The 25,082-nt window shown below is 53.7% G+C and overlaps 1 protein-coding gene across 3 annotated transcripts in view; it reads left to right on the top strand.

Moving 5' to 3' along the window:
- Nucleotides 1-24,646, top strand: part of sbno2b (strawberry notch homolog 2b) — a 48,472-nt gene extending 23,826 nt beyond the window's left edge. For 2 of the 3 annotated variants that reach the window (XM_062450201.1, XM_062450203.1), the window contains 28 exons: nt 4,517-4,720; nt 5,629-5,715; nt 6,364-6,469; nt 6,799-6,959; nt 7,238-7,371; nt 7,532-7,622; nt 7,731-7,874; nt 8,272-8,389; nt 8,551-8,656; nt 8,789-8,942; nt 10,494-10,670; nt 10,837-10,934; nt 11,840-11,922; nt 12,055-12,237; nt 12,545-12,666; nt 12,852-12,983; nt 13,916-14,051; nt 14,964-15,076; nt 16,793-16,864; nt 16,967-17,075; nt 17,563-17,637; nt 17,746-17,889; nt 18,124-18,218; nt 19,159-19,251; nt 19,914-20,045; nt 20,578-20,654; nt 20,755-20,945; nt 21,898-24,646. In XM_062450201.1, the coding sequence (XP_062306185.1) occupies nt 4,517-4,720; nt 5,629-5,715; nt 6,364-6,469; nt 6,799-6,959; nt 7,238-7,371; nt 7,532-7,622; nt 7,731-7,874; nt 8,272-8,389; nt 8,551-8,656; nt 8,789-8,942; nt 10,494-10,670; nt 10,837-10,934; nt 11,840-11,922; nt 12,055-12,237; nt 12,545-12,666; nt 12,852-12,983; nt 13,916-14,051; nt 14,964-15,076; nt 16,793-16,864; nt 16,967-17,075; nt 17,563-17,637; nt 17,746-17,889; nt 18,124-18,218; nt 19,159-19,251; nt 19,914-20,045; nt 20,578-20,654; nt 20,755-20,945; nt 21,898-23,072 (4,512 nt within the window). In that variant the 3' untranslated portion in view covers nt 23,073-24,646. The remainder of the gene's footprint in view (nt 1-4,516; nt 4,721-5,628; nt 5,716-6,363; nt 6,470-6,798; nt 6,960-7,237; nt 7,372-7,531; nt 7,623-7,730; nt 7,875-8,271; nt 8,390-8,550; nt 8,657-8,788; nt 8,943-10,493; nt 10,671-10,836; nt 10,935-11,839; nt 11,923-12,054; nt 12,238-12,544; nt 12,667-12,851; nt 12,984-13,915; nt 14,052-14,963; nt 15,077-16,792; nt 16,865-16,966; nt 17,076-17,562; nt 17,638-17,745; nt 17,890-18,123; nt 18,219-19,158; nt 19,252-19,913; nt 20,046-20,577; nt 20,655-20,754; nt 20,946-21,897) is intronic. The other variant, XM_062450202.1, reaches the window with a different exon arrangement.
- The last annotated feature ends 436 nt before the right edge of the window (nt 24,647-25,082 follow it).

Here is a 25,082-nt window from a genome sequence, read left to right as displayed (position 1 = left end):
GAGGTGAGAGGGACTGTGCTTGGTTTTGAGGAGGTGAGAGTGACTGGGCTTGGTTTGGAGAAGGAGAGAGTGACTGGGCTTGGTTTGGAGAAGGAGAGAGGGACTGGGCTTGGTTTTGAGGAGGTGAGAGTGACTGGGCTTGGTTTGGAGAAGGAGAGAGGGACTGGGCTTGGTTTTGAGGAGGTGAGAGTGACTGGGCTTGGTTTTGAGGAGGTGAGAGTGACTGGGCTTGGTTTTGAGGAGGTGAGAGTGACTGGGCTTGGTTTTGAGGAGGTGAGAGTGACTGGGCTTGGTTTTGAGGAGGTGAGAGTGACTGTGCTCCAGTCTGACGCTGTGGGAGAAAGCGAGACCTGGAGGTGAAGAAAGTCGCTTGAAAAATGTGCCCTTTTCTCGTCGCGAACCGATCCGCCCCGGCGGATTCCTGTGGGCGAGCACAACAAAAGGGCAGAGAGGGCGATGCAGAGAGGGCGATGCAGAGAGGGCGATGCAGAGAGGGCGATGCAGAGAGGGCGATGCAGAGAGGGCGATGCAGAGAGGGCGATGCAGAGAGGGCGATGCAGAGAGGGCGATGCAGAGAGGGCGATGCAGAGAGGGCGATGCAGAGAGGCGTGGAGGTGGTTGTGGTTGACAGGGCTCTGTTTGCTGGCTGAATGAACTGCTGGAGTTGTTTCCTGTCCAGGCTGGAGGGGGATTTCCCCAGCCTAGCCCAGCCTAGCCCAGCCCAGCCCAGCCTAGCCCAGCCTCTCTGGGTGAGGGGGGTTGAGGAGGAGGGGACAGTGGTTAGAGCTGCAGGAAGTCTGCTAGACTCCCTCTGCCTGTTGTAAACAAGGAGGAGGAGGAGCAGTCGACTGTACTGCAAAACCACCGACTCGGCACACAGAACTGTCCTTCACTACACAGAACTGTCCTTCACTACACAGAACTGTCCTTCACTACACATAACTGTCCTTCACTACGTAGAACTGTCCTTCACTACGCAGAACTGTCCTTCACTACACAGAACTGTCCTTCACTACGCAGAATTTGATACGATATTGTTTAGAATTAAACCGACGAGCAGACCTCGTTTACATTTACATTACATTTACATTTAGTCATTTAGCAGACGCTCTTATCCAGAGCGACTTACAGTAAGTACAGGGACATTCCCCCCGAGTCAAGTAGGGTGACGTGCCTTGCCCAGGAACACAACGTCATTTGGCACGGCCGGGAATCAAACCAGCAACCTTCGGATTACTAGTCCAATTCCCTAACAGCTCAGCCACCTGACTCCCTCCTGACTCGTTTGAGACAAATACGACCAGCTCGGCCATGTGAAAAGGCCAGCCCTGGAGGTCAGGGAGAGGCCTCCGACCAGCCCAGGAGCACACACACAGCCAAACAGCCATGGCTGCTCTGCCTGTCACAGGACGGCTCGGAGCCGGTATCTCTGCGGGCGAGGACGGGCTGTGTTCTGTCGTTGCTGATTCCCTGGCAGGGCGACGACCGCAGGCCGACGGATAAACGCGCCCCTCAGGGTCTGATGTTTTCTCACAAACTCCTCAGGAGTCTTCCCGCCTCGCACAGACCAGCGGCGGCGCGAGGCGATTAGCGAACGCGCGCCGATTGCAAATCGCAAACGATTCAAAACAACATCAACGTGTTTTGTGTGGTGGGGTGATGGATGCCCCTGGCACGCACTCTCGCCGTGCTCCCTTCCACAGCCTCTCACATCTCGGCACTGATACTGTAAGTCTACACGCAGCCCCGCAGACCAGGAGCCACCAAATCACCCTGCTGTCTGCGTGTGTGACAGGGACGGCTGGCGTGGCTGCTCTGCGCTGCCTCCATTACTCACCACTCTCTCTCGCTCTCTCCTCTCTCTCGCTCTCTCTCTCTTTCTCTCTGTCCTCTCTCTTTCTCTTTCTCTCTCTCTCTCTCTCTCTCTCTCTCTCTCTCTCTCTCTCTCTCTCTCTCTCTCTCTCTCTCTCTCTCTCTCTCTCTCACAGCCTGACAACTGTCATTATTCTCAGGCAGATGGATACAATTTAGTGTGTGTCTCTCTCTCTCTGTGTGTGCATGCATGTGTGATTGCATATATCCGCGCGGGTGCGTGTGTGTACGTGTGTGTGGTAAACGGGCCGCGTGGTCACAGGGAGGGGGGGGGGGGGGGTTGTGATTGTATCACGGCTGCAGATGGATCGTGAACAGGAAGTCCGTATTTGGGCACGAGCGTGTCTCTGGCCGTCTCCGGGGAGGGGGAGGAGCCTGGAGTTGAGGCGCAGAGGGAGAGGGGACGGTGTCACTGGGGGGAGGAGCCTGCTTGAGGACAGGCTGTGTGGGAACACATGTGGAATCACTCTGCTTCATCCTCACACACACACACACACACACACACCCCGTAGGTTTAGACAGACGCAGAGAAAGAGACATGGAGGTGGAGAGGCAGGTAGGTGAGCTGTTAAAGCCAGGAGGACTGGGAGGGAGGCAGGGTGGCTGTAGGAACTAGGCTGTAGGGTGAGATGGCTGAGCGGTTAGGGAGTCGGGCTATTAATCAGAAGGTTGCCGGTTCGATTCCTGGCCTTGACAAATGACGTTGTGTCCTTGGGCAAGGCACTTCACCCTACTTGCCTCGGGGAGAATTTCCCTGTACTTACTGTAAGTCGCTCTGGATAAGAGCGTCTGCTAAATGACTAAATGTAAATGTAACTAGAGGTGGGGGTAGAGAGACAGGGAGGAGAGAGGGTGTAGGACCTAGAGGTGGGGGTAGAGAGACAGGGAGGAGGGAGGGTGTAGGACCTAGAGGTGGGGGTAGAGAGACAGGGAGGAGGGTGGGGGGACTGGCGGGGAGAAGCGGGCTGAAAGGCCAGATGAGCATCAGTGCGGTGGTAATCAGACGCAGAGAAAGAGACATGGAGGTGGAGAGGCAGGCCTTATCTCTGTCTGACAGGCTCCAACCTCAGCAGCAAGCAGACCCAGCCGCAGGAACAAACAAGCTTCCCCACCAGTCACGCTCAGATCGTCTCCCTCCTCCTCCTGCCTTTCCCATCCCCCCAGCCTCCCTCATCCCCCTACCCTCCGTCATCCTGTCAACCTCCCTGTCCCCACCCCCTCCCTCCATCTTCATTGCTGAGAGAAAATCTGAATACCAGATGACTGCCTCTCTGCCTGCCACTCATCTCTCGGGCTCTCTGACTGGATGAACATTAATGAATATAGATTCTCGACAGTTCGGTTCAGTAACACTAGGTCATGTGTGTGTGTGTGCGTGTGTGGGTGTGTGTGTGAGTTTTTCTCTCTCTCTCGCTCTCTCGCTCTCTCTCGCTCTCTCGCGCTCGCTCGCTCTCAAACATTCTCTGGGTAAACACAGTCCCAGCCAGGCATGTCCTTGGTCGGCCCGTTCTCCTTCCCTCGCCCCCTGGTTTACAGGGTTAGGGTCAACCCGAGCCCCCACTGCTCCTGGGGGAGTCACACTGGTTGGATGTATAGATAGGAAGGTAGTCATGCCTGAAATGAGCTGTACTCTCTCACACTCACACACACACACACACACATTACATTTAGTCATTTAGCAGGCGCTCTTATCCAGAGCGACTTACAGTAAGTACAGGGACATTCCCCCCCGAGGCAAGTAGGGTGAAGTGCCTTGCCCAAGGACACAGCGTCAGTTGGCATGACCGGGAATCGAACTGGCAACCTTCGGATTACTAGCCCAATTCCCTCACCGCTCAGCCATCTGACTCCCCACACACATAATTACTCCCTAACTCTCTCACTCCCTCTGCCTCACACACACACACACACGCACACACACACACACACTTCCACACGCGTGGAGAGGTGAGGCGTGCGTTGAGCGCAGGACGTGTGTGTCCCAGGTGTCACCCTCTCCTCTCCACCAGAGGAACACCAGGCCCTTCCCCCGAGCAGGTCGGGGTCAAAAACAAGCTCCGCCGTCATGCATGACTGCCTTCCCTACAGTCTAATCCAGCTCCGTTCAAGCAGACCTCAACCGCTTTCCACGGTCTGTTATCTGGCATTTCTATCGGGAACACACCAAGGACAGCCACACCGCTGGGTAAATGGCCCTTCGTCGAGGTCATTTGTTTGTGCAAATTGAATGTCTACAAGACAGGACATAAGCCTTAGGAACAGTGTTCCCTAGAAGAGACATGTTGTTAAAGCCGTTTGTGAGAAGAAGTCTGGCTTACTTGTTTGCTAATAGTTTGCATGAAGGTTTTTTTTTTCATTCTTTCTTTTTTTTTTTTTCCTGAGTCATGGGTAGAGAGTTTCTGTTCTGAGGAAATGTGTTGAAATCCACTGTGTGTCCTGTTACAGGCCTTCTGCTTCGCTGGTGTCATATAAAAATGACTGTGCTAAGACGCAGTTCCCTGTGTTTGGGTCCGTTAATACAACGCCAGACAAAAGTATTAAAACAATGACATCAATTGATCCCCCCTCCCTTAACCCTCTCTCCCTCCCTCTATTTCTCTCTCTGTCTCTCCCCCTCTCTCTCCTCGTCTCTCTCCTGTCGCAGGACCTGTCATGCATAGATGACCTCTCCAACACATCACTGTTCTCCTCTCCGGCCGACTCGCTGTCGGAGTACGCCGACGCCCAGAACCTGATCAGCACGGACAGCCTGTCCCACGGCCTCACCATATGGGACGTCAACACCAATACCTCGGGCCCCGCCGGCCCCGCAGGCCCCGCCTCCACACCAGCACAGAGCCAGCTGGAGGTCAGGCCGGGCAACACACACCTGTCTGTCTATGTCTCTCTCTGTGTCTCTCTCTGTTTCTGTCTCTGTCTCTCTCTCTCTCTCTCTCTCTCTCTGTCTCTCTGTCTCTCTGAATCTCTCTGCCTCTCTCTCTCTCTATCTCCCACCACCCACGTATGCAAACATTGTAAATCTTTTCCCCCCCAAACCTCCATCCATAGGTACAGCATGTGTGCGCATGCCAGAGTGTAGCTGGAGTCAGCTGCCAACTCACACAGTCGTGTTCATATCAACACACCCATGTACACTCTGAAAGTGAACACTCCAGATGGTTAATATGACTAGTGTCATGTGTTCTGGGGAAGGGCAAAGAGAGGCACAAATGTTATACTGGAATAAGAGGGAAGACCCCTCAAATATGTCACACAAAGAAACCCCCTCTCTTGGGGGGGGTTTAACTGCCGTTTGAGTGACCTGTTAAGTGACTGTTTTCCTATTTGTTCTCACAATGCAAACCAGTCAACATGATACACTTGTGTAACGATTTTCTGTTGTCTGTTTTCGCCATTTGATGACAAATATATTGTGAATTGCGCACTTACGGCAACTTATATTTTATTGTATAATTTATTTAATTCTAATTCCACTTAGTACTGCTAGTTTATGTACCCTTAGTATAGATAGTCCACATATTAAAATTTTAGGTCCCTATATGTTTATTGTATGCACCTTCCTGCCAAAGCAAATTCCTTGTCTGTGCAAACTTTCATGGCGAATAAATCCCATTCTGATTCTGACACACAGGACACACACAGGACACACACAGGACACACACAGGACACACACGACACACACACACGTTTGTTTGTGGTTTTGTTATTTTTTTTTTGCATTTGGTTTGAGTTTTGTTTTGTTTGTGTTCTTTGCAGCGGAATGGCTCCAGCAGGTTTCAGGGTTTGAGCAGTTTGGAGGAAATCACTGCCATAATCAGCACTCCACCTTTTGGAGGATTCCAGGTAGCTTCCCAAACTGGGGAATCAGGCCGTAACAGGAGCGGGAACACACAGCTCAGACCAAGCCCAAACGGCCTGCTCAGACTGCTAGCCCAAACTGACCACGTCATTGTAAACTGACCACATCATTTTAAACGGACCTAAAAATGCGTATGTTTTTAGAAATTACGCAATGCAAAATGGATCTCAAGGCTTCTCTGGTATTCACTGGTATATTTCAGATCATTCCTGATCATGCAAATAGTATATATACTCTATAGATATATAGAAACATTTTTGTAATGAATGCGGCCAGTGTGGGCAGCTTTTCTAAGTAGGCTTGTGGGGTTTCCCTATAAACTTTTCCAAAAAGCCCTCGCTACAATACTGATGTTGCCTCAGCAGGCCCTAACTGCCCCCTAACACTGCACTTAAAGCAAACCTCAGCACCTCCCTTTCCAACTCCGACCTTGAATCTTCCGATTTCATTTGGACTCTCATCCTTTCACTTCGCCTCGGTCGTCTTTCGTTTCACCTCGGTCGTTGTGGCGGTTGTAGTCGTCATAGCCACGCCCGAGAGTTCCAACTCCGAGGGGTGGACCCGTAAGGGAGGAGCTTCCTGTTGTGAGGGTTGTAAACTCCATTTCCCATGTTCCCTTGCTGCGGCTGCAGGCTCCGAGGACGCAGACGCCTGCGGAGGAGGAGGAGGAGGCAGAGGAGGAGGAGACAGAGGAGCTGGGGCACGTGGACACGTACGCCGACTACAAGCCCTCCAAATGTACGCTGCACCTCCCCACGCATGTGCGCGACGAGCAGCACAACACGCTGTCATCGTTAGGATATAACAGATATGATGTCTATATGACTGGGCTTTAGCCACATGTTCCTCAGATGGCAACTCTTGGTGTTTGTGGAGGGCATATCGTGTGTACTGAACACGATTAAGTCCTGTTTTCCCTGTCAGCTAGTCTTGTTGTGATCCTCAGACACAGCTGTTTCATTCCCCCTCTCTCTCCTTCTCTCAACCCTCTCTCTCTCTCTCTCTCTCTCTCTCTCTCTCTCTCTCTCGCGCTCTCGCTCTCGCTCTCGCCCTCCCTCCCTCTCCAGCCACCATCGGGATCTCCCACCCAGACATCGTGGTGGAGACCAACACGCTGTCCAGCGTTCCCCCTCCCGACATCACCTACACTCTGTCCATTCCTGACCCCATCATCAACAACGGCCTGCTCTCCGCTCTGCAGCTGGAGGCCATCATCTACGCCTGCCAGGTAACCCCTTACTCCCCTTCGCTAGGCAACCCCGCCCCGCCCTAGCCCCACCTGCTGGAGACTGCTTCTCTCTGCCTCCCCGCCCTGATTCATCAATAAGCCCCTCAGTCACTGTGTCTGTCTGTGCTGTACTTTGATTCACCATGATATTGATGATTTCCGTGTAGAGGATAATGATGAATACTGGGTGAGGTTTGAATGTGTGTACGTGACCGTGTCTGAAGTGCCTTCCCCTCCTCCTCCCTCCTCCCCTCCTCCCTCCCTCCTCCCCTCCCCAGCAACACGAGGTGATCCTGCAGAACAACCAGCGAGCGGGCTTCCTGATCGGAGACGGTGCCGGCGTGGGGAAGGGCCGCACTGTAGCCGGCATCATCCTGGAGAACTACCTGAAGGGCAGGAAGAGAGCGCTCTGGTGAGACCACGCCTCCCTCGCCACCCCCACACACCTTGCCCACACCTCCCCCGCCACCCCAACGCCGAGCAGGCGCGCCCGTCCGTCATCCCAGGACGGACCGCCATGGTGCTGATCCACCCTCCTCACATCTCTCTCTTTAACTCTCTGCTCCTCTCAGGTTTAGCGTCTCCAACGACCTAAAGTACGACGCCGAAAGAGACCTGAAAGACATCGACGCCCCCATCATCCCTGTGCATGCCTTAAACAAGGTGAGCCCCCGCCACCCTCCTGAACGCTCGCTCGCGTTCTACGTTAACGCCGCGAGAGCGCCGATAAGTGCGCCGCAGAGTCTAACCGGTTTCCGGAATCCTCCGCAGATAAAGTATGGAGACACAGCTACCTCAGAGGGCGTCCTGTTTGCTACCTACTCAGCTCTGATCGGAGAGAGCCAGGCCGGAGGCCAGCACCGGACCAGACTCAAGCAGATCCTGGACTGGTGTCAACCCGGCTTCGACGGAGTCGTATCCTCTCTGGTCTCTTTAGCCCTTCTGGACTGTTCCGGTCCGGTGGATAAGTGTAGAATATCTGGGCTGTCACCACTGTCTATGGGGGGTCACAGGGATATATATTGTAGTAAGCACTTGAATTGAGTTAGCAGGCCACGTGTTTTCTGTTCCCCTTATTGACCTATATAGTCCTGAACCTAAACTAAGAACCTATACATGTCTTGGGTGTACACTCTCGTTTGTTTTAGCTCATTTGTCGACCATCCGGCCTGGCAGCAATGAGGCAGGTCTGAGAGACTGGGTCAGGCTAGCCCAGCTCTCTGTGTGCTGGCTTTAGTCTGTGTGTGGGCCCCTGGAACCTCTGGGGGGCCCTAGTCAGTGTGTTGGCCCTTGACCCCGCCCCCCACTGCAGATTGTGTTTGACGAATGCCACAAAGCCAAGAACGCCACGTCCACCAAGATGGGCAAGGCAGTGTTGGACCTGCAGAACAAGCTGCCCCTGGCCAGGGTGGTCTACGCCAGTGCCACAGGTGAGGGCCACACACACCTGTCCGTGACGAACGGCCACCGTCACAGCTGCTCTCGGCCTCTCTCAGATTGTATCTGGTGCTCGTGTCACTCCCTCTCCCGCTCTCCCGTCGGGAGCGGAGAACAGAGCCCGTGGTTAACCAGGCCTCCTCTGTGTGCCCAGGTGCCTCCGAGCCAAAGAACATGATCTACATGAGCCGCTTGGGGATCTGGGGCGAGGGCACGCCCTTCAAGACCTTCGACGACTTCCTGCACGCCATTGAGAAGAGGTGCGCCCTCCTCCGTTCCTCCTCTGGCCCCTGCCAACTTACTCCCCACCCCCCCAGTCGTGTCACTGGGGCCTGACATGACGTTTCGTTTTTTTTTTTCTCTTTCGTTTTTTTTTCTTCAATGATTGACAGGGGTGTGGGCGCCATGGAGATCGTCGCCATGGACATGAAGGTGAGCGGCATGTACATCGCCCGGCAGCTGAGCTTCTCCGGGGTGTCGTTCCGCATCGAGGAGATCGGCCTGGACGACGACTTCAAGCTGGTGTACAACAAGGCGGCCAAACTGGTGAGTCTCCCCTCCCATCCCCTCCGCACGTGCCCACCAGAGGCCTGAGACTGCGTGTGTGTGTGTCAGTATAGACACGTGTGTGTGTGTCAGTATAGACACGTGTGTGTGTGTCAGTATAGACACGTGTGTGTGTGTGTGTCAGTATAGACACGTGTGTGTGTGTCAGTATAGACACGTGTGTGTGTGTGTCAGTATAGACACGTGTGTGTGTGTCAGTATAGACACGTGTGTGTGTGTCAGTATAGACACGTGTGTGTGTGTCAGTATAGACACGTGTGTGTGTGTCAGTATAGACACGTGTGTGTGTGTGTCAGTATAGACACGTGTGTGTGTGTCAGTATAGACACGTGTGTGTGTGTCAGTATAGACACGTGTGTGTGTGTGTCAGTATAGACACGTGTGTGTGTGTCAGTATAGACACGTGTGTGTGTGTCAGTATAGACACGTGTGTGTGTGTCAGTATAGACACGTGTGTGTGTGTCAGTATAGACACGTGTGTGTGTGTCAGTATAGACACGTGTGTGTGTGTCAGTATAGACACGTGTGTGTGTGTCAGTATAGACACGTGTGTGTGTGTCAGTATAGACACGTGTGTGTGTGTCAGTATAGACACGTGTGTGTGTGTCAGTATAGACACGTGTGTGTGTGTCAGTATAGACACGTGTGTGTGTGTCAGTATAGACACGTGTGTGTGTGTCAGTATAGACACGTGTGTGTGTGTCAGTATAGACACGTGTGTGTGTGTCAGTATAGACACGTGTGTGTGTGTCAGTATAGACACGTGTGTGTGTGTCAGTATAGACACGTGTGTGTGTGTCAGTATAGACACGTGTGTGTGTGTCAGTATAGACACGTGTGTGTGTGTGTCAGTATAGACACGTGTGTGTGTGTCAGTATAGACACGTGTGTGTGTGTCAGTATAGACACGTGTGTGTGTGTCAGTATAGACACGTGTGTGTGTGTCAGTATAGACACGTGTGTGTGTGTCAGTATAGACACGTGTGTGTGTGTCAGTATAGACACGTGTGTGTGTGTCAGTATAGACACGTGTGTGTGTGTGTCAGTATAGACACGTGTGTGTGTGTGTCAGTATAGACACGTGTGTGTGTGTCAGTATAGACACGTGTGTGTGTGTCAGTATAGACACGTGTGTGTGTGTCAGTATAGACACGTGTGTGTGTGTCAGTATAGACACGTGTGTGTGTGTCAGTATAGACACGTGTGTGTGTGTCAGTATAGACACGTGTGTGTGTGTCAGTATAGACACGTGTGTGTGTGTGTCAGTATAGACACGTGTGTGTGTGTCAGTATAGACACGTGTGTGTGTGTCAGTATAGACACGTGTGTGTGTGTCAGTATAGACACGTGTGTGTGTGTCAGTATAGACACGTGTGTGTGTCAGTATAGACACGTGTGTGTGTGTCAGTATAGACACGTGTGTGTGTGTCAGTATAGACACGTGTGTGTGTGTGTCAGTATAGACACGTGTGTGTGTGTCAGTATAGACACGTGTGTGTGTGTGTGTGTGACGTGCTTCTCCCCCCCCAGTGGGCCGAGGCGCTGGCCACGTTCACGCGGGCTGCCGACGAGCTGGGCCTGGTGAGCAGGAAGTCTCTGTGGGGGCAGTTCTGGTCGTCGCACCAGCGCTTCTTCAAGTACCTCTGCATCGCCGCCAAGGTGCGCTGCCTGGTGGAGCTGGCTAAGAAGGAGCTGCTGGCGGGCAAGGTCAGTCACCCCGCGCGTCACACCGCCCGTCTGCTGGCCGACGCGCCCGCCGAGCGCTCGCTGTACACCGCTCCCGTGACTTTAGGCTGCTGGACGTGTGTGTGGTGTGGTGTGGAGATGTGGTGGGTGAAGAGGCTCACGCTGTCCTGCTCGTGTCCGTCCTCAGTGCATCGTGGTGGGGCTGCAGTCCACGGGGGAGGCCCGCACCCGGGAGGTCCTGGACGAGAACGACGGCCACCTGGACCGATTCGTTTCTGCTGCAGAGTGAGTGTGATGTTAACCTGTGTGTGTTGGTGTCATGTGAGAGAGAGTGTGTGTGTTGGTGTATGTGAGAGTGTGTGTGTTGGTGTATGTGAGAGTGTTGGTATATGTGAGAGCGTGTGTGTGTGTGTGTGTGTGTTGGTGTATGTGAGAGTGTTGGTATGTGAGAGTGTGTGTGTTGGTGTGTGTGTGTGTTGGTGTATGTGAGAGAGAGTGTGTGTTGGTGTATGTGAGTGTGTTGGTATATGTGACAGCGTGTGTGTGTGTGGGTATGTGGGCTGTTACTTGGCTGTCCTCGTCACGCCAGCTAAATCCCTCTAATGTCTCCTGAAGGTGTCTGATCCGTGACAGGTAGTATTTAAGTCTGTTCCTGTTTGATTGGGCTCAGCCCTGATTCAGCCCCTCCCAGCTCGCTTTGTGGCATCCACGGTACTTTCCTTACTCGCATGAATGTGGTTTGGAATGGCAGACGAGCGTTTTGCCAGGCGCTGGTCTGTGTGTGCAAACACCGCTTTAACCTGTACACAAAGAGACATCGTGAGGGAGGGAGGGAGGGAAGAGGGCCCGGAAGATTCCTCTGTCGAGGTTTAAAACAAAAGCAATAACTGCTTCAGTGTGGAAGAACTCCAGCACTCTGCAGCCGTGCCGACATACCAGAGTGTCTGCTCGTCTGCCTGCCTCACCTGTCCTGCTGCTAGACAAGAAGACAGTTACATAAGGAGCTTAATCAGAAGCTTCCTGTCATAGCTGCCACAGTGACTGATGGCTGCGTGCTGCAGAGATGTGTCTGAAACCAGAAGGCAGGCTGGATGGCTGTTTGACTGTCTTTCTGTTTGACTGAGTGTCTTAACTCAACTGGTACCTGTGTCAGTCTAACTGTCTCTGTTCTCCTGCGCGTCTCCTCCCAGGGGTGTGTTCCATTCTCTGGTGATGAAGCACTTTCCCTCGGAGAAGCAGAGGAGAGAGAAGGGCCCTGGGAACAAGAGGAAACGTAAGAGAGTCTGCCAGAACGTTCTAGAAACAAACCGAATTGCCACTTTTTTAAACCACATCTGCTTCCCATTCCTATGGCTGGACTGTGGTCGAGGGGGTCTAACCTGTTGCGGGTTCTTCCTGGCGTCAGGTAAGCCCAGGGGCCGGCAGCCCAAGCTGCCCAAGCACGCGGTGGAGATCAGCGGGGTGATCAACATCAGCGACGACAGCAGCACCGACTCCGACGCCATGGAGACAGACTCCAACTCCTCGCCCGACTCGCTGCTCGACAACGACGACGTGATCTTCGTCAACCACACCAGCTGCCACACAGGTGGGGAAGAAGGGGGGGCCTGTCCCCTCGGGGGGAACGGGGATTCATGTACACGGTCGGAAGGGAGGAATTCTTGCACTATCGGTGGAATAGTGTCTGGAAAACATGGTTTTAGATGCATATGCTGTTCAGAATAGATGTAAACGAGATGGTTAACAAAAAACGTTCCTCTACGGATCCTTCCGGAGCAGAGCGTCAGGGCCTGTCAAGATTTTAAAGAGGCCCCCTCTTAGCCGGCGCTGCCTTGCGGTGGTTTACGGCGCCCTGCTAGGGTTACGGCGCTAAACGCTCCTCCTGTTTCCCACAGCCAAGATCGAGGAGATGAAACACAGCCTCCTCAACAGGATCACAGAGCTGGGGAAGGAGCTCCCCCTAAACACCCTGGACGAGCTCATCGACAAGTTCGGAGGGCCAGAGAAAGTCTCCGAGGTACGTGGTTGGCTGTTGCCGGGCAGCGAGGGGGAGGGGCTTGTTTTAGAGCTTTTTACTCTGGGCAAATGTCTAAATCAGGAAAGGCGAGCCGTGAAGATGATCCACTGGGAAATCAATAGATGTGTGGATAACGTGCCGCCAAAAGGAATGTCTGTGAAATGGTTGTGACCTTTGCCCCCTAGATGACGGGGCGGAAAGGGCGCGTGGTGCGTCGCCCCGATGGCAGCGTGCGCTACGAGTCGCGCGCCGAGCAGAGCCACACCATCGACCACATCAACGTGAAGGAGAAGGACCGCTTCATGCGAGGAGAGAAGGTCAGAGATCTCCTCGATCTGCTGCTGTGCTGCCATGAGAGGGGATGATGTTTGTACACTGTGTCCCGTGACAAACACTGTCCTCTGGAGTTAATCATTGGAAAACAGTTCCGGACCGGGAACTTCCAGTCCTTGGTTATCTGCTGCGCTTAAGATATGCACTTTTGTATGTCCTTTGATAAACGGCTCTGCTAACTTAATAAGTGCAGGCTTTATGTAAGACTGCAACAATATCCGTCACAACAGTCCGTGCTATGACAGACTAGAGGTCTGGAGATGATCATCTGATTCTCTCCATCATTCAGACGTGTCATCATTTACCGCAGTGTTCTGTCCTCCTACAAACATCCTGTTCTTCTCCCTTCTCTCCCGTCTAACCACGGAACCCCTCCATCCTCTCCTCTCCCGTCTAACCACGAAACCCCTCCATCCTCTCCTCTCCCGTCTAACCACGGAACCCCTCCATCCTCTCCTCTCCCGTCTAACCACGGAACCCCTCCATCCTCTCCTGTCTAACCACGGAACCCCTCCATCCTCTCCTCTCCCGTCTAACCACGGAACCCCTCCATCCTCTCCTCTCCCGTCTAACCACGGAACCCCTCCATCCTCTCCTCTCCCGTCTAACCACGGAACCCCTCCATCCTCTCCTCTCCCGTCTAACCACGGAACCCCTCCATCCTCTCCCGTCTAACCACGGAACCCCTCCATCCTCTCCTGTCTAACCACGGAACCCCTCCATCCTCTCCTCTCCCGTCTAACCACGGAACCCCTCCATCCTCTCCCGTCTAACCACGGAACCCCTCCATCCTCTCCTCTCCCGTCTAACCACGGAACCCCTCCATCCTCTCCCGTCTAACCACGGAACCCCTCCATCCTCTCCTCTCCCATCTAACCACGGAACCCCTCCATCCTCTCCTCTCCCGCCCTCCCAGCTGGTGGCCATCATCTCGGAAGCGGCCAGCTCCGGGATCTCCCTGCAGGCAGACAAGCGTGTGAAGAACCAGTGCCGGCGGGTGCACATGACCCTGGAGTTGCCCTGGAGCGCAGACAGAGCCATCCAGCAGTTCGGTGAGTGTCCCGGAGAGGTCAGGGCAGGGGTCAGAGGTCAGCTTTAGATGTAAGGATCGGAATAGGGGGGGTCTAGGAACCTGAAGGCCTTTTTTCCAAGTGATAGTAAAGAGAGAAGCGCACCTGATGCCCTCCCTCCAGATGTCACCCTGTCTTGTTGGTGATCTGATTTCTCCGATCCTTGCTGTTGTTCACACGCGTATGCATTCCTCTCAGGGTCCACTGAAGGGTGTGATTCTCTCAATTAGTCACCGCAATAACGAAAGCGCAAGAATTCCGCTCCATTTAGGAGGGTGTGCCGTTGTCATGCTGCTGCAAGAAGGGTTTTACTAAACGGTTTAATTATATTATTCTGTCTTAATCTCCTGCCTCCATCTGCTAGGCAGTGTTTTCAGTGCACCAGCAGTCTTGTGAAGAGAAACACACACACACGCTCTCATCACAGAGCCGACTGTTGTTTGCAGTAATTAGCTGGCTGAGTAATTATTTCATGTCAGCCTTCATGCTGTAGGGAGCTGAACTCTCTCTGTGGGGTCATGTGTGCGGCTGATTGACATGTCTGCTTTTCACACAGAGTAGAGCACACACACACACACACAGTCATAGTAACATACACACTATCACACTCACAATAGCACACAAATACTCAGGAAGACTGATTTGCTCAAATGGGGTTTTCTACATTTAGAACCTGTTCTGCTTTTGTGCCTAAAAAGAACCAGAGTAGCTTGAAGCCTCAGAATCAGAGGCAGTTCAGTACAGGATACTAAACAGAAGTCTGAAAGACAGCAGAGATCATACTGACACAAACGTTTTGCCGTTTCTGGGCATTTGACACAGGCCTACATTGTGACTTCTCATTGGTCGTCATGTCACGTTCGTCTCCTCTAATTGGTCCCCCGTCCCCCGTAGGTCGAACTCACCGGTCCAACCAGGTGACGGCTCCGGAGTACATCTTCCTCATCTCAGAGCTGGCTGGAGAGAGACGCTTTGCCTCCATCGTAGCAAAGAGGCTGGAGAGCCTGGTGAGTTCCCTTCCTCCAGACCACCCCTCTCCCTTCCTCCAGACCACCCCTCTCCCTTCCTCCAGACCACCCCTCTCCCTTCCTCCAGACCACCCCTCTCCCTTCCTCCAGACCACCCCTCTCCCTTCCTCCAGACCACCCCTCTCCCTTCCTCCAGACCACCCCTCTCCCTTCCTCCAGACCACCCCTCTCCCTTCCTTTCCCCCCTGGCTCAGCACCTCTGCCCTGTGGTCTCCTGCCCCCTCCCTGCCCCCTCCCTGCCCTCACCCTGCCCTCTCCTCACCCCCCCTCCCTGCCCTCACCCTGCCCTCTCCTCGCCCCCTCACCCTGCCTCGTCGAGCAGAACCGTTCTCTGGTTCCCTCGAGGTGGGACAGACCTCCTGACGCACCGCATCTCCAGTCCAGGAAATCCCCTCCATTGAAACTACACCGCCGTGGCAGCGGTTCCATATTTCACTGTATCACGGCAACCTGTTATTTATCATCCCTGTCGCTCTCCCCTTTCCATCTGTCTGTGTGCCTGGGCTGCGAAGGGGGGGGGCAGGACTTCCAGAAAGTCTGTCCTGTCTCTGCCAACCAAGCGCCGTAATCGGCCCTCAGAATAGCCCGCATCATCGCCCCCCGCCCCTCCCTCCCTGTCTGCCTCTGGCAACTTGGATACCTTTAGTGATTGTCTTGTCTCCAGATAAGCGGTGATGTCATACCCGCCGGGGGAGAGATAAGTCTTTTGTCCTCATCTCCAGACGTGTGTGTGTGTGTGTGTGTGTGTGTGTGTGTGTGTGTGTGTGTGTGTGTGTGTGTGTGTGTGTGTGTGTGTGTGTGTGTGTGTGTGTGTGTGTGTGTGTGTGTGTGTGTGTGTGTGTGTGTGTGTGTGTGTGTGTGTGTGTGTGTGTGTGTGTGTGTGTGTGTGTGTGTGTGTGTGTGTGTGTGTGTGTGTGTGTGTGTGTGTGTGTGTGTGTGTGTGTGTGTGTGTGTGTGTGTGTGTGGGCGGCAGCGACAGAGCTGGTCACCAGACTGAACGCTAGCCTGCGCCTGCCCCCCCGCTCTACGCTGATTAAGACCGTACTCATAAAAGACACGGCCTGGATGTGCTCTCAGCTGTAGATGGCTCTGGTACAGTTGAAGTGTTGTGGAGAGGAGAGAGAGAGGGGGTGCTGTGGTGATGTGAGAGAGAGGGGGTGCTGTGGTGAGGTGAGAGAGAGGGGGTGCTGTGGTGAGGTGAGAGAGAGGGGGTGCTGTGGTGAGGTGAGAGAGAGGGGGTGCTGTGGTGAGGTGAGAGAGAGGGGGTGATGTGGTGATGTGAGAGAGAGGGGGTGATGTGAGAGAGAGGGGGTGCTGTGGTGAGGTGAGAGAGAGGGGGTGATGTGAGAGAGAGGGGGTGCTGTGGTGAGGTGAGAGAGAGGGGGTGATGTGAGAGAGAGGGGGTGCTGTGGTGAGGTGAGAGAGAGGGGGTGATGTGAGAGAGAGGGGGTGCTGTGGTGAGGTGAGAGAGAGGGGGTGATGTGAGAGAGAGGGGGTGCTGTGGTGAGGTGAGAGAGAGGGGGTGATGTGAGAGAGAGGGGGTGCTGTGGTGAGGTGAGAGAGAGGGGGTGCTGTGGTGATGTGGTGATGTGAGAGAGGGGGTGCTGTGGTGATGTGAGAGAGAGGGGGTGCTGTGGTGATGTGAGAGAGCTGCTCTGGCCTGGTGGAGCTGACTGCTGGTGTTTGTGTCTGCAGGGAGCGCTGACTCACGGGGACAGACGAGCCACAGAGTCCAGAGACCTGAGCAAGTACAACTTTGAGAACAAGGTAGGACCCTCTAGATCCCTGTCCAGATCACACACACACACACACACACACACACCTCCCCAGCCTGGTTCTGACCTGCGTCCTTGTGTCCTGTCCCTGTAGTACGGCACCAAAGCTCTGGACAAGATCACCAAAGCGATCCTGGGGCACATCGAGAGCAAGGTGCCCCCTCCTAAAGGATACCCCGGAGGAGACGCTATGTTCTTCAGAGGTAACAACTCTCTGGGGGCAAAATGCCCTTTTTTGACCACCGGCCAAATGGCTAGTGACCGTTCAAGTTTGACCAGCCACTCAATATATTAGCGTAGTTTTTTGGCTGGTGAGGATAGAAAACCTGCTAGCCTGGTGGAGATTTGACCAGGATTTGTCTGGTTGGTGCTGCTAATCTTCAGGGAGTCAGGTGGCTGAGCGGTTAGGGAATCGGGCTAGTAATCAGAAGGTCGCTGGTTCCCGACCATGTCAAATGACGTTGTGTCCTTGGGCAAGGCACTTCACCCTACTTGCCTCGGGGGGGAATGTCCCTGTACTTACTGTAAGTCGCTCTGGATAAGAGCGTCTGCTAAATGACTAAATGTAAATGTAATCTTGTGACCTGGGTGAGAACACTCTGGGTGCTTGGTCTCCATGTGGGCGTGGTTAAAGCAGTCCTGCAGCCAGCAGCGTTACACTGTGATCACCTCTGTTCCCTCGTGTTGCAGACATGAAGCTGGGAATGATGGACGTGGGGATCTTCTGTAAGCCTGACCACCGCTCTGGCATCAGCACAGAGAAAGGTACGACCAGTTGGACCACAAACACACGCACCGTGTTGTTGTTGTTTTTTGGTTCGAAAATGAAAATGTCAGTGAACATTTTGCGGGTTGTTCCGGGTGGGGTTTCAGACTGCAGCATCACCAAGTTCCTGAACCGGATCCTGGGCCTGGAGGTCCACAAGCAGAACTCCCTCTTTCAGTACTTCACAGACAACTTTGACTACCTGATCGAGAAGGACAAAAAGGAAGGGAAATACGACATGGGCATCTTGGGTACGGAAAGAGAACTAGTGACACAGACCCAGGCCTTATCATCACTCTGGGCCTGATACTGTTTGTTGTTCCAGTTTAACCTTCCTAGTGAGAAGCTATGACAGATAAGAGCTGTATCGCTCTGTTTGTATGCCATTTGTCTGGTTGTAGAAACCAGTGTCTGTCTGCTGAATGACAGGGGTTGTGGCCGCGGTGCTGATCATGCAGTGTGTGTGTGTGTGCTGTTCCCATCAGATCTGGCTCCAGGAAACGATGAGATCTACGAGGAGAAGCAGGAGATCTTCCTCACAGCGGGAAACCCCCAGGATGGACAAGTCGTCCTCTACAAGGTACTGGAATCACTCCACCCCTCCCTCCCTCTATCTCTCCCTCCCTCTATCCCTCCATCTCTCCACCCCTCCTTCCCTCCACACCTCACTCCCTCCACCCCTCCCTCTATCCCTCCATCTCTCCACCCCTCCCTCCCTCTATCTCTCCCTCCACACCTCACTCCCTCCACCCCTCCCTCTATCCCTCCCTCTCTCCACCCCTCCCTCCATCCATCCCTCCCTGCATGCCTGCCTGCATCCCTCCCCTCAATCCAGCCACCCAATCCTCCCTCCCTCAGTCCAGCCGTCCAGCAAAGGCTCAATCATACATCCATCTCTCCGACGGATACAGCTCCTTGCTTCGATTTCTCCCCCGTTAGTGAGGCAGGCGCGTAAACCTCCCATCGCCCCCGAGGTGTTAGCTTATGCATGCGGCTGGCGCTTGTTCCGGGCCAGCGTACCTTCATGAATGTGAATGTGGAGGAGACGCAAGCGTGAATATCTTCCGTCTGAGTGAGGCCCTGGTGCCAGATGGACAAGCTGTGGTGTGGGTGGGCGTGCGTGCGTGCGGGGGCATATGTAAGCGTGTAAGTACGTACGTGTGTGTGTGTGTACTTGAGTGTGTGTGTGTGTGTGCGTCTACCTGGGAGTAGCTCGGTCGTTCAGGTTGGACGACAGAGGAGAGCGGGGTGCCGCGCCAGCAGACAGACTCTGCTGGAACATGATCATTGCTGCTATCTCTGGCTGCCAGAGCTGCCGTTGCTGCAGGCTAGGTAACTTAACAGGAGCGAGTTCACAGGATCAGGTACACACACAGAACCGGTTTGGCAGGTGGAGAGAACAGGCAACCCCCATCCTTAACTCGGCTTAGAGGCCCCTAGTACAAAGAGCTGTGTGTGTGTGAGCATGGATGTCTCTCTCTCTCTTTTGAATCTGACCTCTCACCCCCTGTCCTTAACAGATCAGCGTGGACCGAGGCTTGCCCTGGGAGGAAGCGTTCGGAAAGGCCCAGAAACTCAGCAGCCCTGACGAGGGCTTCTACCTCTCCCACAAGGTGAGCACTGTCACAGACACCATCGACCTGGACTACAGGTCCCAGCATGCCCGGCGGCTCCGTACTAGTTTGCCAGGAAGTCTCCCACTCTTGCGTCTCCGGTTTCTCACCCCGTGACTGCACCCCGGCCCGACAGCTTCCCAGGCTAGCCAACGACAGGGAATGACAAGTTCAGCATGGTTAGGTCGCCCTGCTACGCTCTCTCCATTAGTGTTTGCTGGGTCACACATTATTCAACCAAATCAGCAATTATTTACAGTTGGCTATATTTACTCTGGCAGCCGGTTTTCTGTGGGAACATCGAGGTTTTCACAGTAGGCTCACTCTCACCCACATCGGGCCTGTTTACCTCTCACCAGTATGATCTCTCTCTCTCTCCTTCTCTCTCCCTCTCCTCTCTCTCGCTCTCTCGCTCTCTCTCGCTCTCTCTCTCTCTCCCTCTCCTCTCCTCTCTCTCTCTCTCTCTCTCTCTCTCTCTCTCTCTCTCTCTCTCTCTCTCTCTCTCTCTCTCTCTCCTCTCTCTCTCTCTCTCTCTCTCTCTCTCTCTCTCTCTCTCGCTCCCCTTCTCTCTCCCTCTCCTCTCTCTCTCCTTCAATCTCCCTCTCCTCTCTCTCTCTCTCTCCTTGTCTCTCTCTCTCTCTCTCTCCCCTTCTCTCTGTCAGCTACGGGGCAACCACCCGTGTGTGCTGCTGGCCGAGCAGGGCCGAGGACGCAACTTCATCGTGTACAAGCCCAACATCGGCAAGCAGGCCCACCCTGAGAGCCTGGACAACCTGCAGCTTCGCTACCGCAAGGTGAGCCCTCCCCACCCTGCCACCTGGTCCCCTCACAGCCAGGGGCCAGCAGGCAGCCTGGGGCCTCAGATCAGGGGGAAAGATAGGCTGGCAGGAACCGACCACTCCCTGGCCTTCAGGCAGCAGCTTAGCCAGTTGTCAACGGTGGCCCCATTAGTACAAACAAGACCAGGGCTGGATACAAGGGCTCGTGTGACAGAAGGAGGGGTTTGGCCCTTGTCGTTCGGTGCGAGCTGATTTCTGTGGAGCATGCCGCCCCCTAGAGGAGTGTTGAGCAATCGCAACGAACTTACGCGTTGAGCAATGGCTCGCACGAAAGCGTTCAGGATTAAGGATAGGGGCTTGAGAAGGTCAGGTCTGGGCTCTCGTCCCTCAGGGCTGAGTAGTAAAGGCTCCAGGGGACCTGTGCTGAATCCCTCCAGCTATGCAGGGACGTCACCACGGAGGACAAAGATCTTCTGCAACATCGTTACAAGGGGTCCTGTTACTGAACACAACCGTGTGTGTGTGTGTGTGTGTGTGTGTGCTCCAGGTGACCCCAGAGGAAGCCCAGGACAGCTGGGAGAACCAGTTCACCTTCTCCTTCAGGAAGTGTAGCCATGCCAACTGGTGAGTAGCGACGGATGCCAGTCATGGCATGGTCATCGCCTTGGCAACGGGTGGGCCTGGACCTCTGAGTGACCCGGTTCTCTTTCTGTGTGTGTGTCAGGAACGGGAAGTGTAAGAAGATCGAGGAGGGGCAGGAGTGCCTGCAGGGCATGCGTCTGCGTCAGTACCACATGCTGTGCGGCGCGCTGCTGCGCGTGTGGAAGCGTGTGGCCGACGTGGTCTCTGACATCACCAGCTCCAGCATCCTGCAGATCGTACGCCTCAAAACCAAGCAGCACAACAAGCAAGTCGGTGAGTGGGTCCACCAGCCTGGCCAGGAGACTGGCTGGCTGGTTCTGGCTGGCGCTGAGCTCCTAAGCCTGATCTTTCTTACAGGCGGCACATACAGCGTTTGGTAAAAAACATGTCGATGAAGTCCATCATCTATAGAGGGGTTCTCCATGTTTGCATTTGACATCTGGACCCTCTCTCTCTCTCTATCCCCCTCTATCTCTCTCTCTCAATCCCTCTCTCTCTATCCCCCTCTATCTCTCTCTCTCTATCCCTCTCTCTCTCTCTATCCCCCTCTATCTCCCTCTCTCTCTCTCTATATATCCCTCTCTATCTCTCTCTATATATATATCCCTCTCTCTCTCTATCCCCCTCTATCTCTCTCTCTCTATATATCCCTCTCTCTATATATATATCCCTCCCTCTCTATATCCCTCTCTCTCTATATATATCCCTCTCTCTATATATATATCCTTCTCTCTATATATATCCCTCTCTCTCTATATCCGTCTCTCTATATATATATCCCTCTCTCTCTCTATATATCCCTCTCTCTCTATATATATCCCTCTCTCTCTCTATATCCCTCTCTCTCTCTATATCCCTCTCTCTCTCTATATCCCTCTCTCTCTCTATATATCCCTCTCTCTCTATATATATATCCTTCTCTCTCTATATATCCCTCTCTCTATATATATCCCTCTCTCTATATATATCCCTCTCTCTCTATATCCCTCTCTCTATATATCCCTCTCTCTATATATATCCCTCTCTCTCTATATCCCTCTCTCTATATATCCCTCTCTCTCTATATATCCCTCTCTCTATATATATATCCCTCTCTCTATATATATCCCTCTCTCTCTATATCCCTCTCTCTATATATCCCTCTCTCTATATATATATCCCTCTCTCTCTATATCCCTCTCTCTCTATATCTCTCTCTATATCCCTCTCTCTCTCCCTCCCTCAGGCATCAAGATCCCAGAGAACTGCGTGGCGCGCGTGCGTGAGGAGCTCCTCCAGATGGACGAGGAGGTGAAGAGGAGGCGCAGGGAGAAGGACCAGCGCGCCCAGGAGCAGCGCCTGGAGGACGAGCGTCAGCGCAAGCTGGCCCTGCAGAACAAGCACCTGCTGGCCAAGCTGTTCAGCAGCGCGCACACGCAGAACCAGACCCTGCAGAACCTCACGCAGAACCAGAACCTGGCCCAGAACCGCTCCCTGCAGAACCTGGCCCAGAACCAAACGCTAAGGAACCACGCCCAGAAACTACAGAGGCTGAACCCTAACCAGTCCCTCCAGGACCTGACCCAGGCGCAGAGCCTACGGAACCTCACGCAGAACCAGGCCCTGCAGAACCTGAGCCAGGCCCAGACTCAGCAGCTAGGCCTCCACCCCTCTCACCGCTCCCAGGCCGGCCACCCGTCCCAGGGCAGCCTCCCCAGCATGGCTAGCCTCACCTCCCACTTCTCCCAGTTCCCCCAGCCCTTCCCCTCCCTGCCCCCGCTGAAGAGCCGCACCCTGCCCCCCCTGCACCCCAAGCCGGCCGCCCAGCCTAAGAGCCCCCTGGATGAGATCCTGGACCTGACGGTGGGCAGCTCTCCCTCCCCGGACAGCACCGAGGGCGGCCTGGGGCTTGACGCGCTCTCGGGCTCGGCTGGGGGCTACGGGGACGACTTTGGCCTGGACTCTCTCATCTCCCGCAGCGCCCTGAGCAGCCAGACGGGCCCACTCTCTGCCGCGCACATGCACCAGCCCCCGCCCCCTCCCCTGGTGAAGAGGCCCGAGGTCCCCAACCACACGCAGGACTTCATAGACATCCTCAACCTGTGTATGCCTTCCTCCCCCTACTCTCTGAGCTCCCAGGCGGCGGCCCACCACCCCCCCCCCTCCTCCTCCTCCTCCAACACCACCGTGTCCCACGTGTCGGCCGGCCTCCTCTCCTCCTCCACCTCCATCCAGTCCTCCTCGCTCTTCTCCCCCTCCTCCTCCTCCCTCTCGCCGCCGGACTCTCAGTCGCTGCCCAACGGCCACTGCGGCTCGGACGTTTTGAACGTGCGCGAGGTCCTGGACAGCATGCTGCGGACCGGCTCGGACAGCCGCCAGTCCGTCATACAGTACCGCCTCCAGGACTGGGACCCGGCCTAACTCCGCCCCCCATGTTTTTTTTGCGAGCTGCTGGCCCCCCTGTTAGCTGCTGTCTGTGAACGCACCCCCCCCTCCTCTCCCCCCCCCCCCTCAGGGTCTTTAGTCACATCACTGCCTCTCCTGAGCCCCCCCCCCCCTCCCTCCACTGGCTTCCCCACACCACGGGGGCATATTGCATCGACTAAATATTCTGTCCTGTATCGAAGAGACGAGTTCAAGGCCCAGCTGTAAGCCGTGAGATCTTTGTGTATGAGGAGAGGGGGTGGGGGGGTGGGGGAGAGAAGTTTGACGAGATATTTCGAAACTCGGTCTTCTCTCAGAAACGGCATCGTTTGATTTTGAAAAGCCCACGTGAAAGGCTGCACACAACAGAACTTTTTATTCACGCAAACATTATGGTTGTGTTGTCCTCATTGAAAACGCTGGTGTCGAGTTCCTTTGATGTGAAATCCCAGCGCCCCCTGCTGGCTGTGTTGGGTATGATCGGCGCCGATGCTGGATTGTGACTTTGATCAAACACACACACATCACACCCTTGTCTGCTTCTGAGTTCCCCCGTATCCCCTGCTGGAAGTGAGCTATCTGGAACTGGAAGATCCGATTTTTGTTCTGAGCAAAGAACCGCCTGGTTTCCCTCCAGCCTCCCCTCCAGCCTCCCCTCCCTCCAGCCTCCCCTCCAGCCTCCCCTCCCTCCAGCCTCCCCTCCAGCCTCCCCTCCCTCCAGCCTCCCCTCCCTGCCCCTGTGGACGGTCTTCTCTGCTTCAGCGTTATTGGAGGGGAGAGAGAGGACAGTGTGTGGTTGTAAACAGTGCCTTTTGGAAAACCTACTTAAAATGCAGTCTCTGGAACCTGTGTAGGCCTATGTATAGATTTGTATTCAAAGCATCGGTATCTTAATTTATTCTCATATTTGTATTTATCTTGAACTTCCCCTGACCCTTTCGTTGTCTCTGGTTGTGGGTCCCCTAGAGTCCCCCACGATGCCAGTACTGTGTGTGCGTGTGTGTGTGCGTGCGTCCAGTCTGGACAGCAGGATCGTGACCTCTGACCCCGCACCACCCCCCCCCCCCCCCCCCCCTGGCTAGACGATCCAGGGGCTTAGATGGCGTGAGGCTGCGGGGATGGTTGTTTTTCTGGCTGTGAGGTTTTTTAAATTGTGTCAAATTCATACCCACTTTTTAGTCTAGAACTCCACCCTCACATGTGACTCCTGCTTTGCTTTTTAGTTGAAGTTCTCAGGAAAGTCTAGATTGCTTCCCCCTCCCCCCCCTCTGTTTTTGTTTCTGACCAATATTGATATTATAAATGTTTGTTTTTAGTCCGTATATAATCGTATATTGGAGAACCTGTGATATTTGGCTGTTTTTTATGGATGCACTGTAATTGGTTTATTAAATAGTTTGGGTAGTCCATCCAATCAAAAGCAATAAAACAGAATCTACATTTTATGAACATCTAGAGTCTAAGTACTGTTTACGCTCTCAACAGGCAAATGTTTGAGATGACCTGTGCATGGTGGTAACAAATGAATTCCTTTTTGTTTCTGTTCTACCTGTAGTCTAGAGAAAAAGAAATGTAAAAAAAAAAAAAAAAATGCTGAAAAACAGCTGAAATACTTTGTATAAAACATTGTGATGGGATAAAAGCAATGTGTTCCTGGATATTTTTGTCATTATTATGCTAATTATTATTGTTATTTATATTTAAGGGATATATAGTTTTTAGTTTGTCATCCTGATTATACTTTTTAGTACAAGACACAAAAGTTTGGTCAGGGATGTTTATAGTTAAGGTTTTACTATAAAACAACAAATAAGTTTCATAAGTCTATAACCTGCCACCAAATAATATTGCACTGTTCTGTACTACTGTACAGAGTTGATGGTTTGGTCTCTTTTTAATTTCTTCACACCCAGATCTGCTTGGCTACAGTAGAAATGTTCTCAGATTGCAGTGGTCAGGGCTTTAGTTAGCAGAGTTACCAAAGTATTCCACGACCCTGAAGTTACT

Source organism: Osmerus eperlanus, chromosome 24 (genome assembly GCF_963692335.1).
Source record: "Osmerus eperlanus chromosome 24, fOsmEpe2.1, whole genome shotgun sequence".
Classification (NCBI taxonomy): Eukaryota; Metazoa; Chordata; class Actinopteri; order Osmeriformes; family Osmeridae; genus Osmerus; species Osmerus eperlanus.
This window is presented reverse-complemented; position numbering and strand designations above follow the sequence as displayed.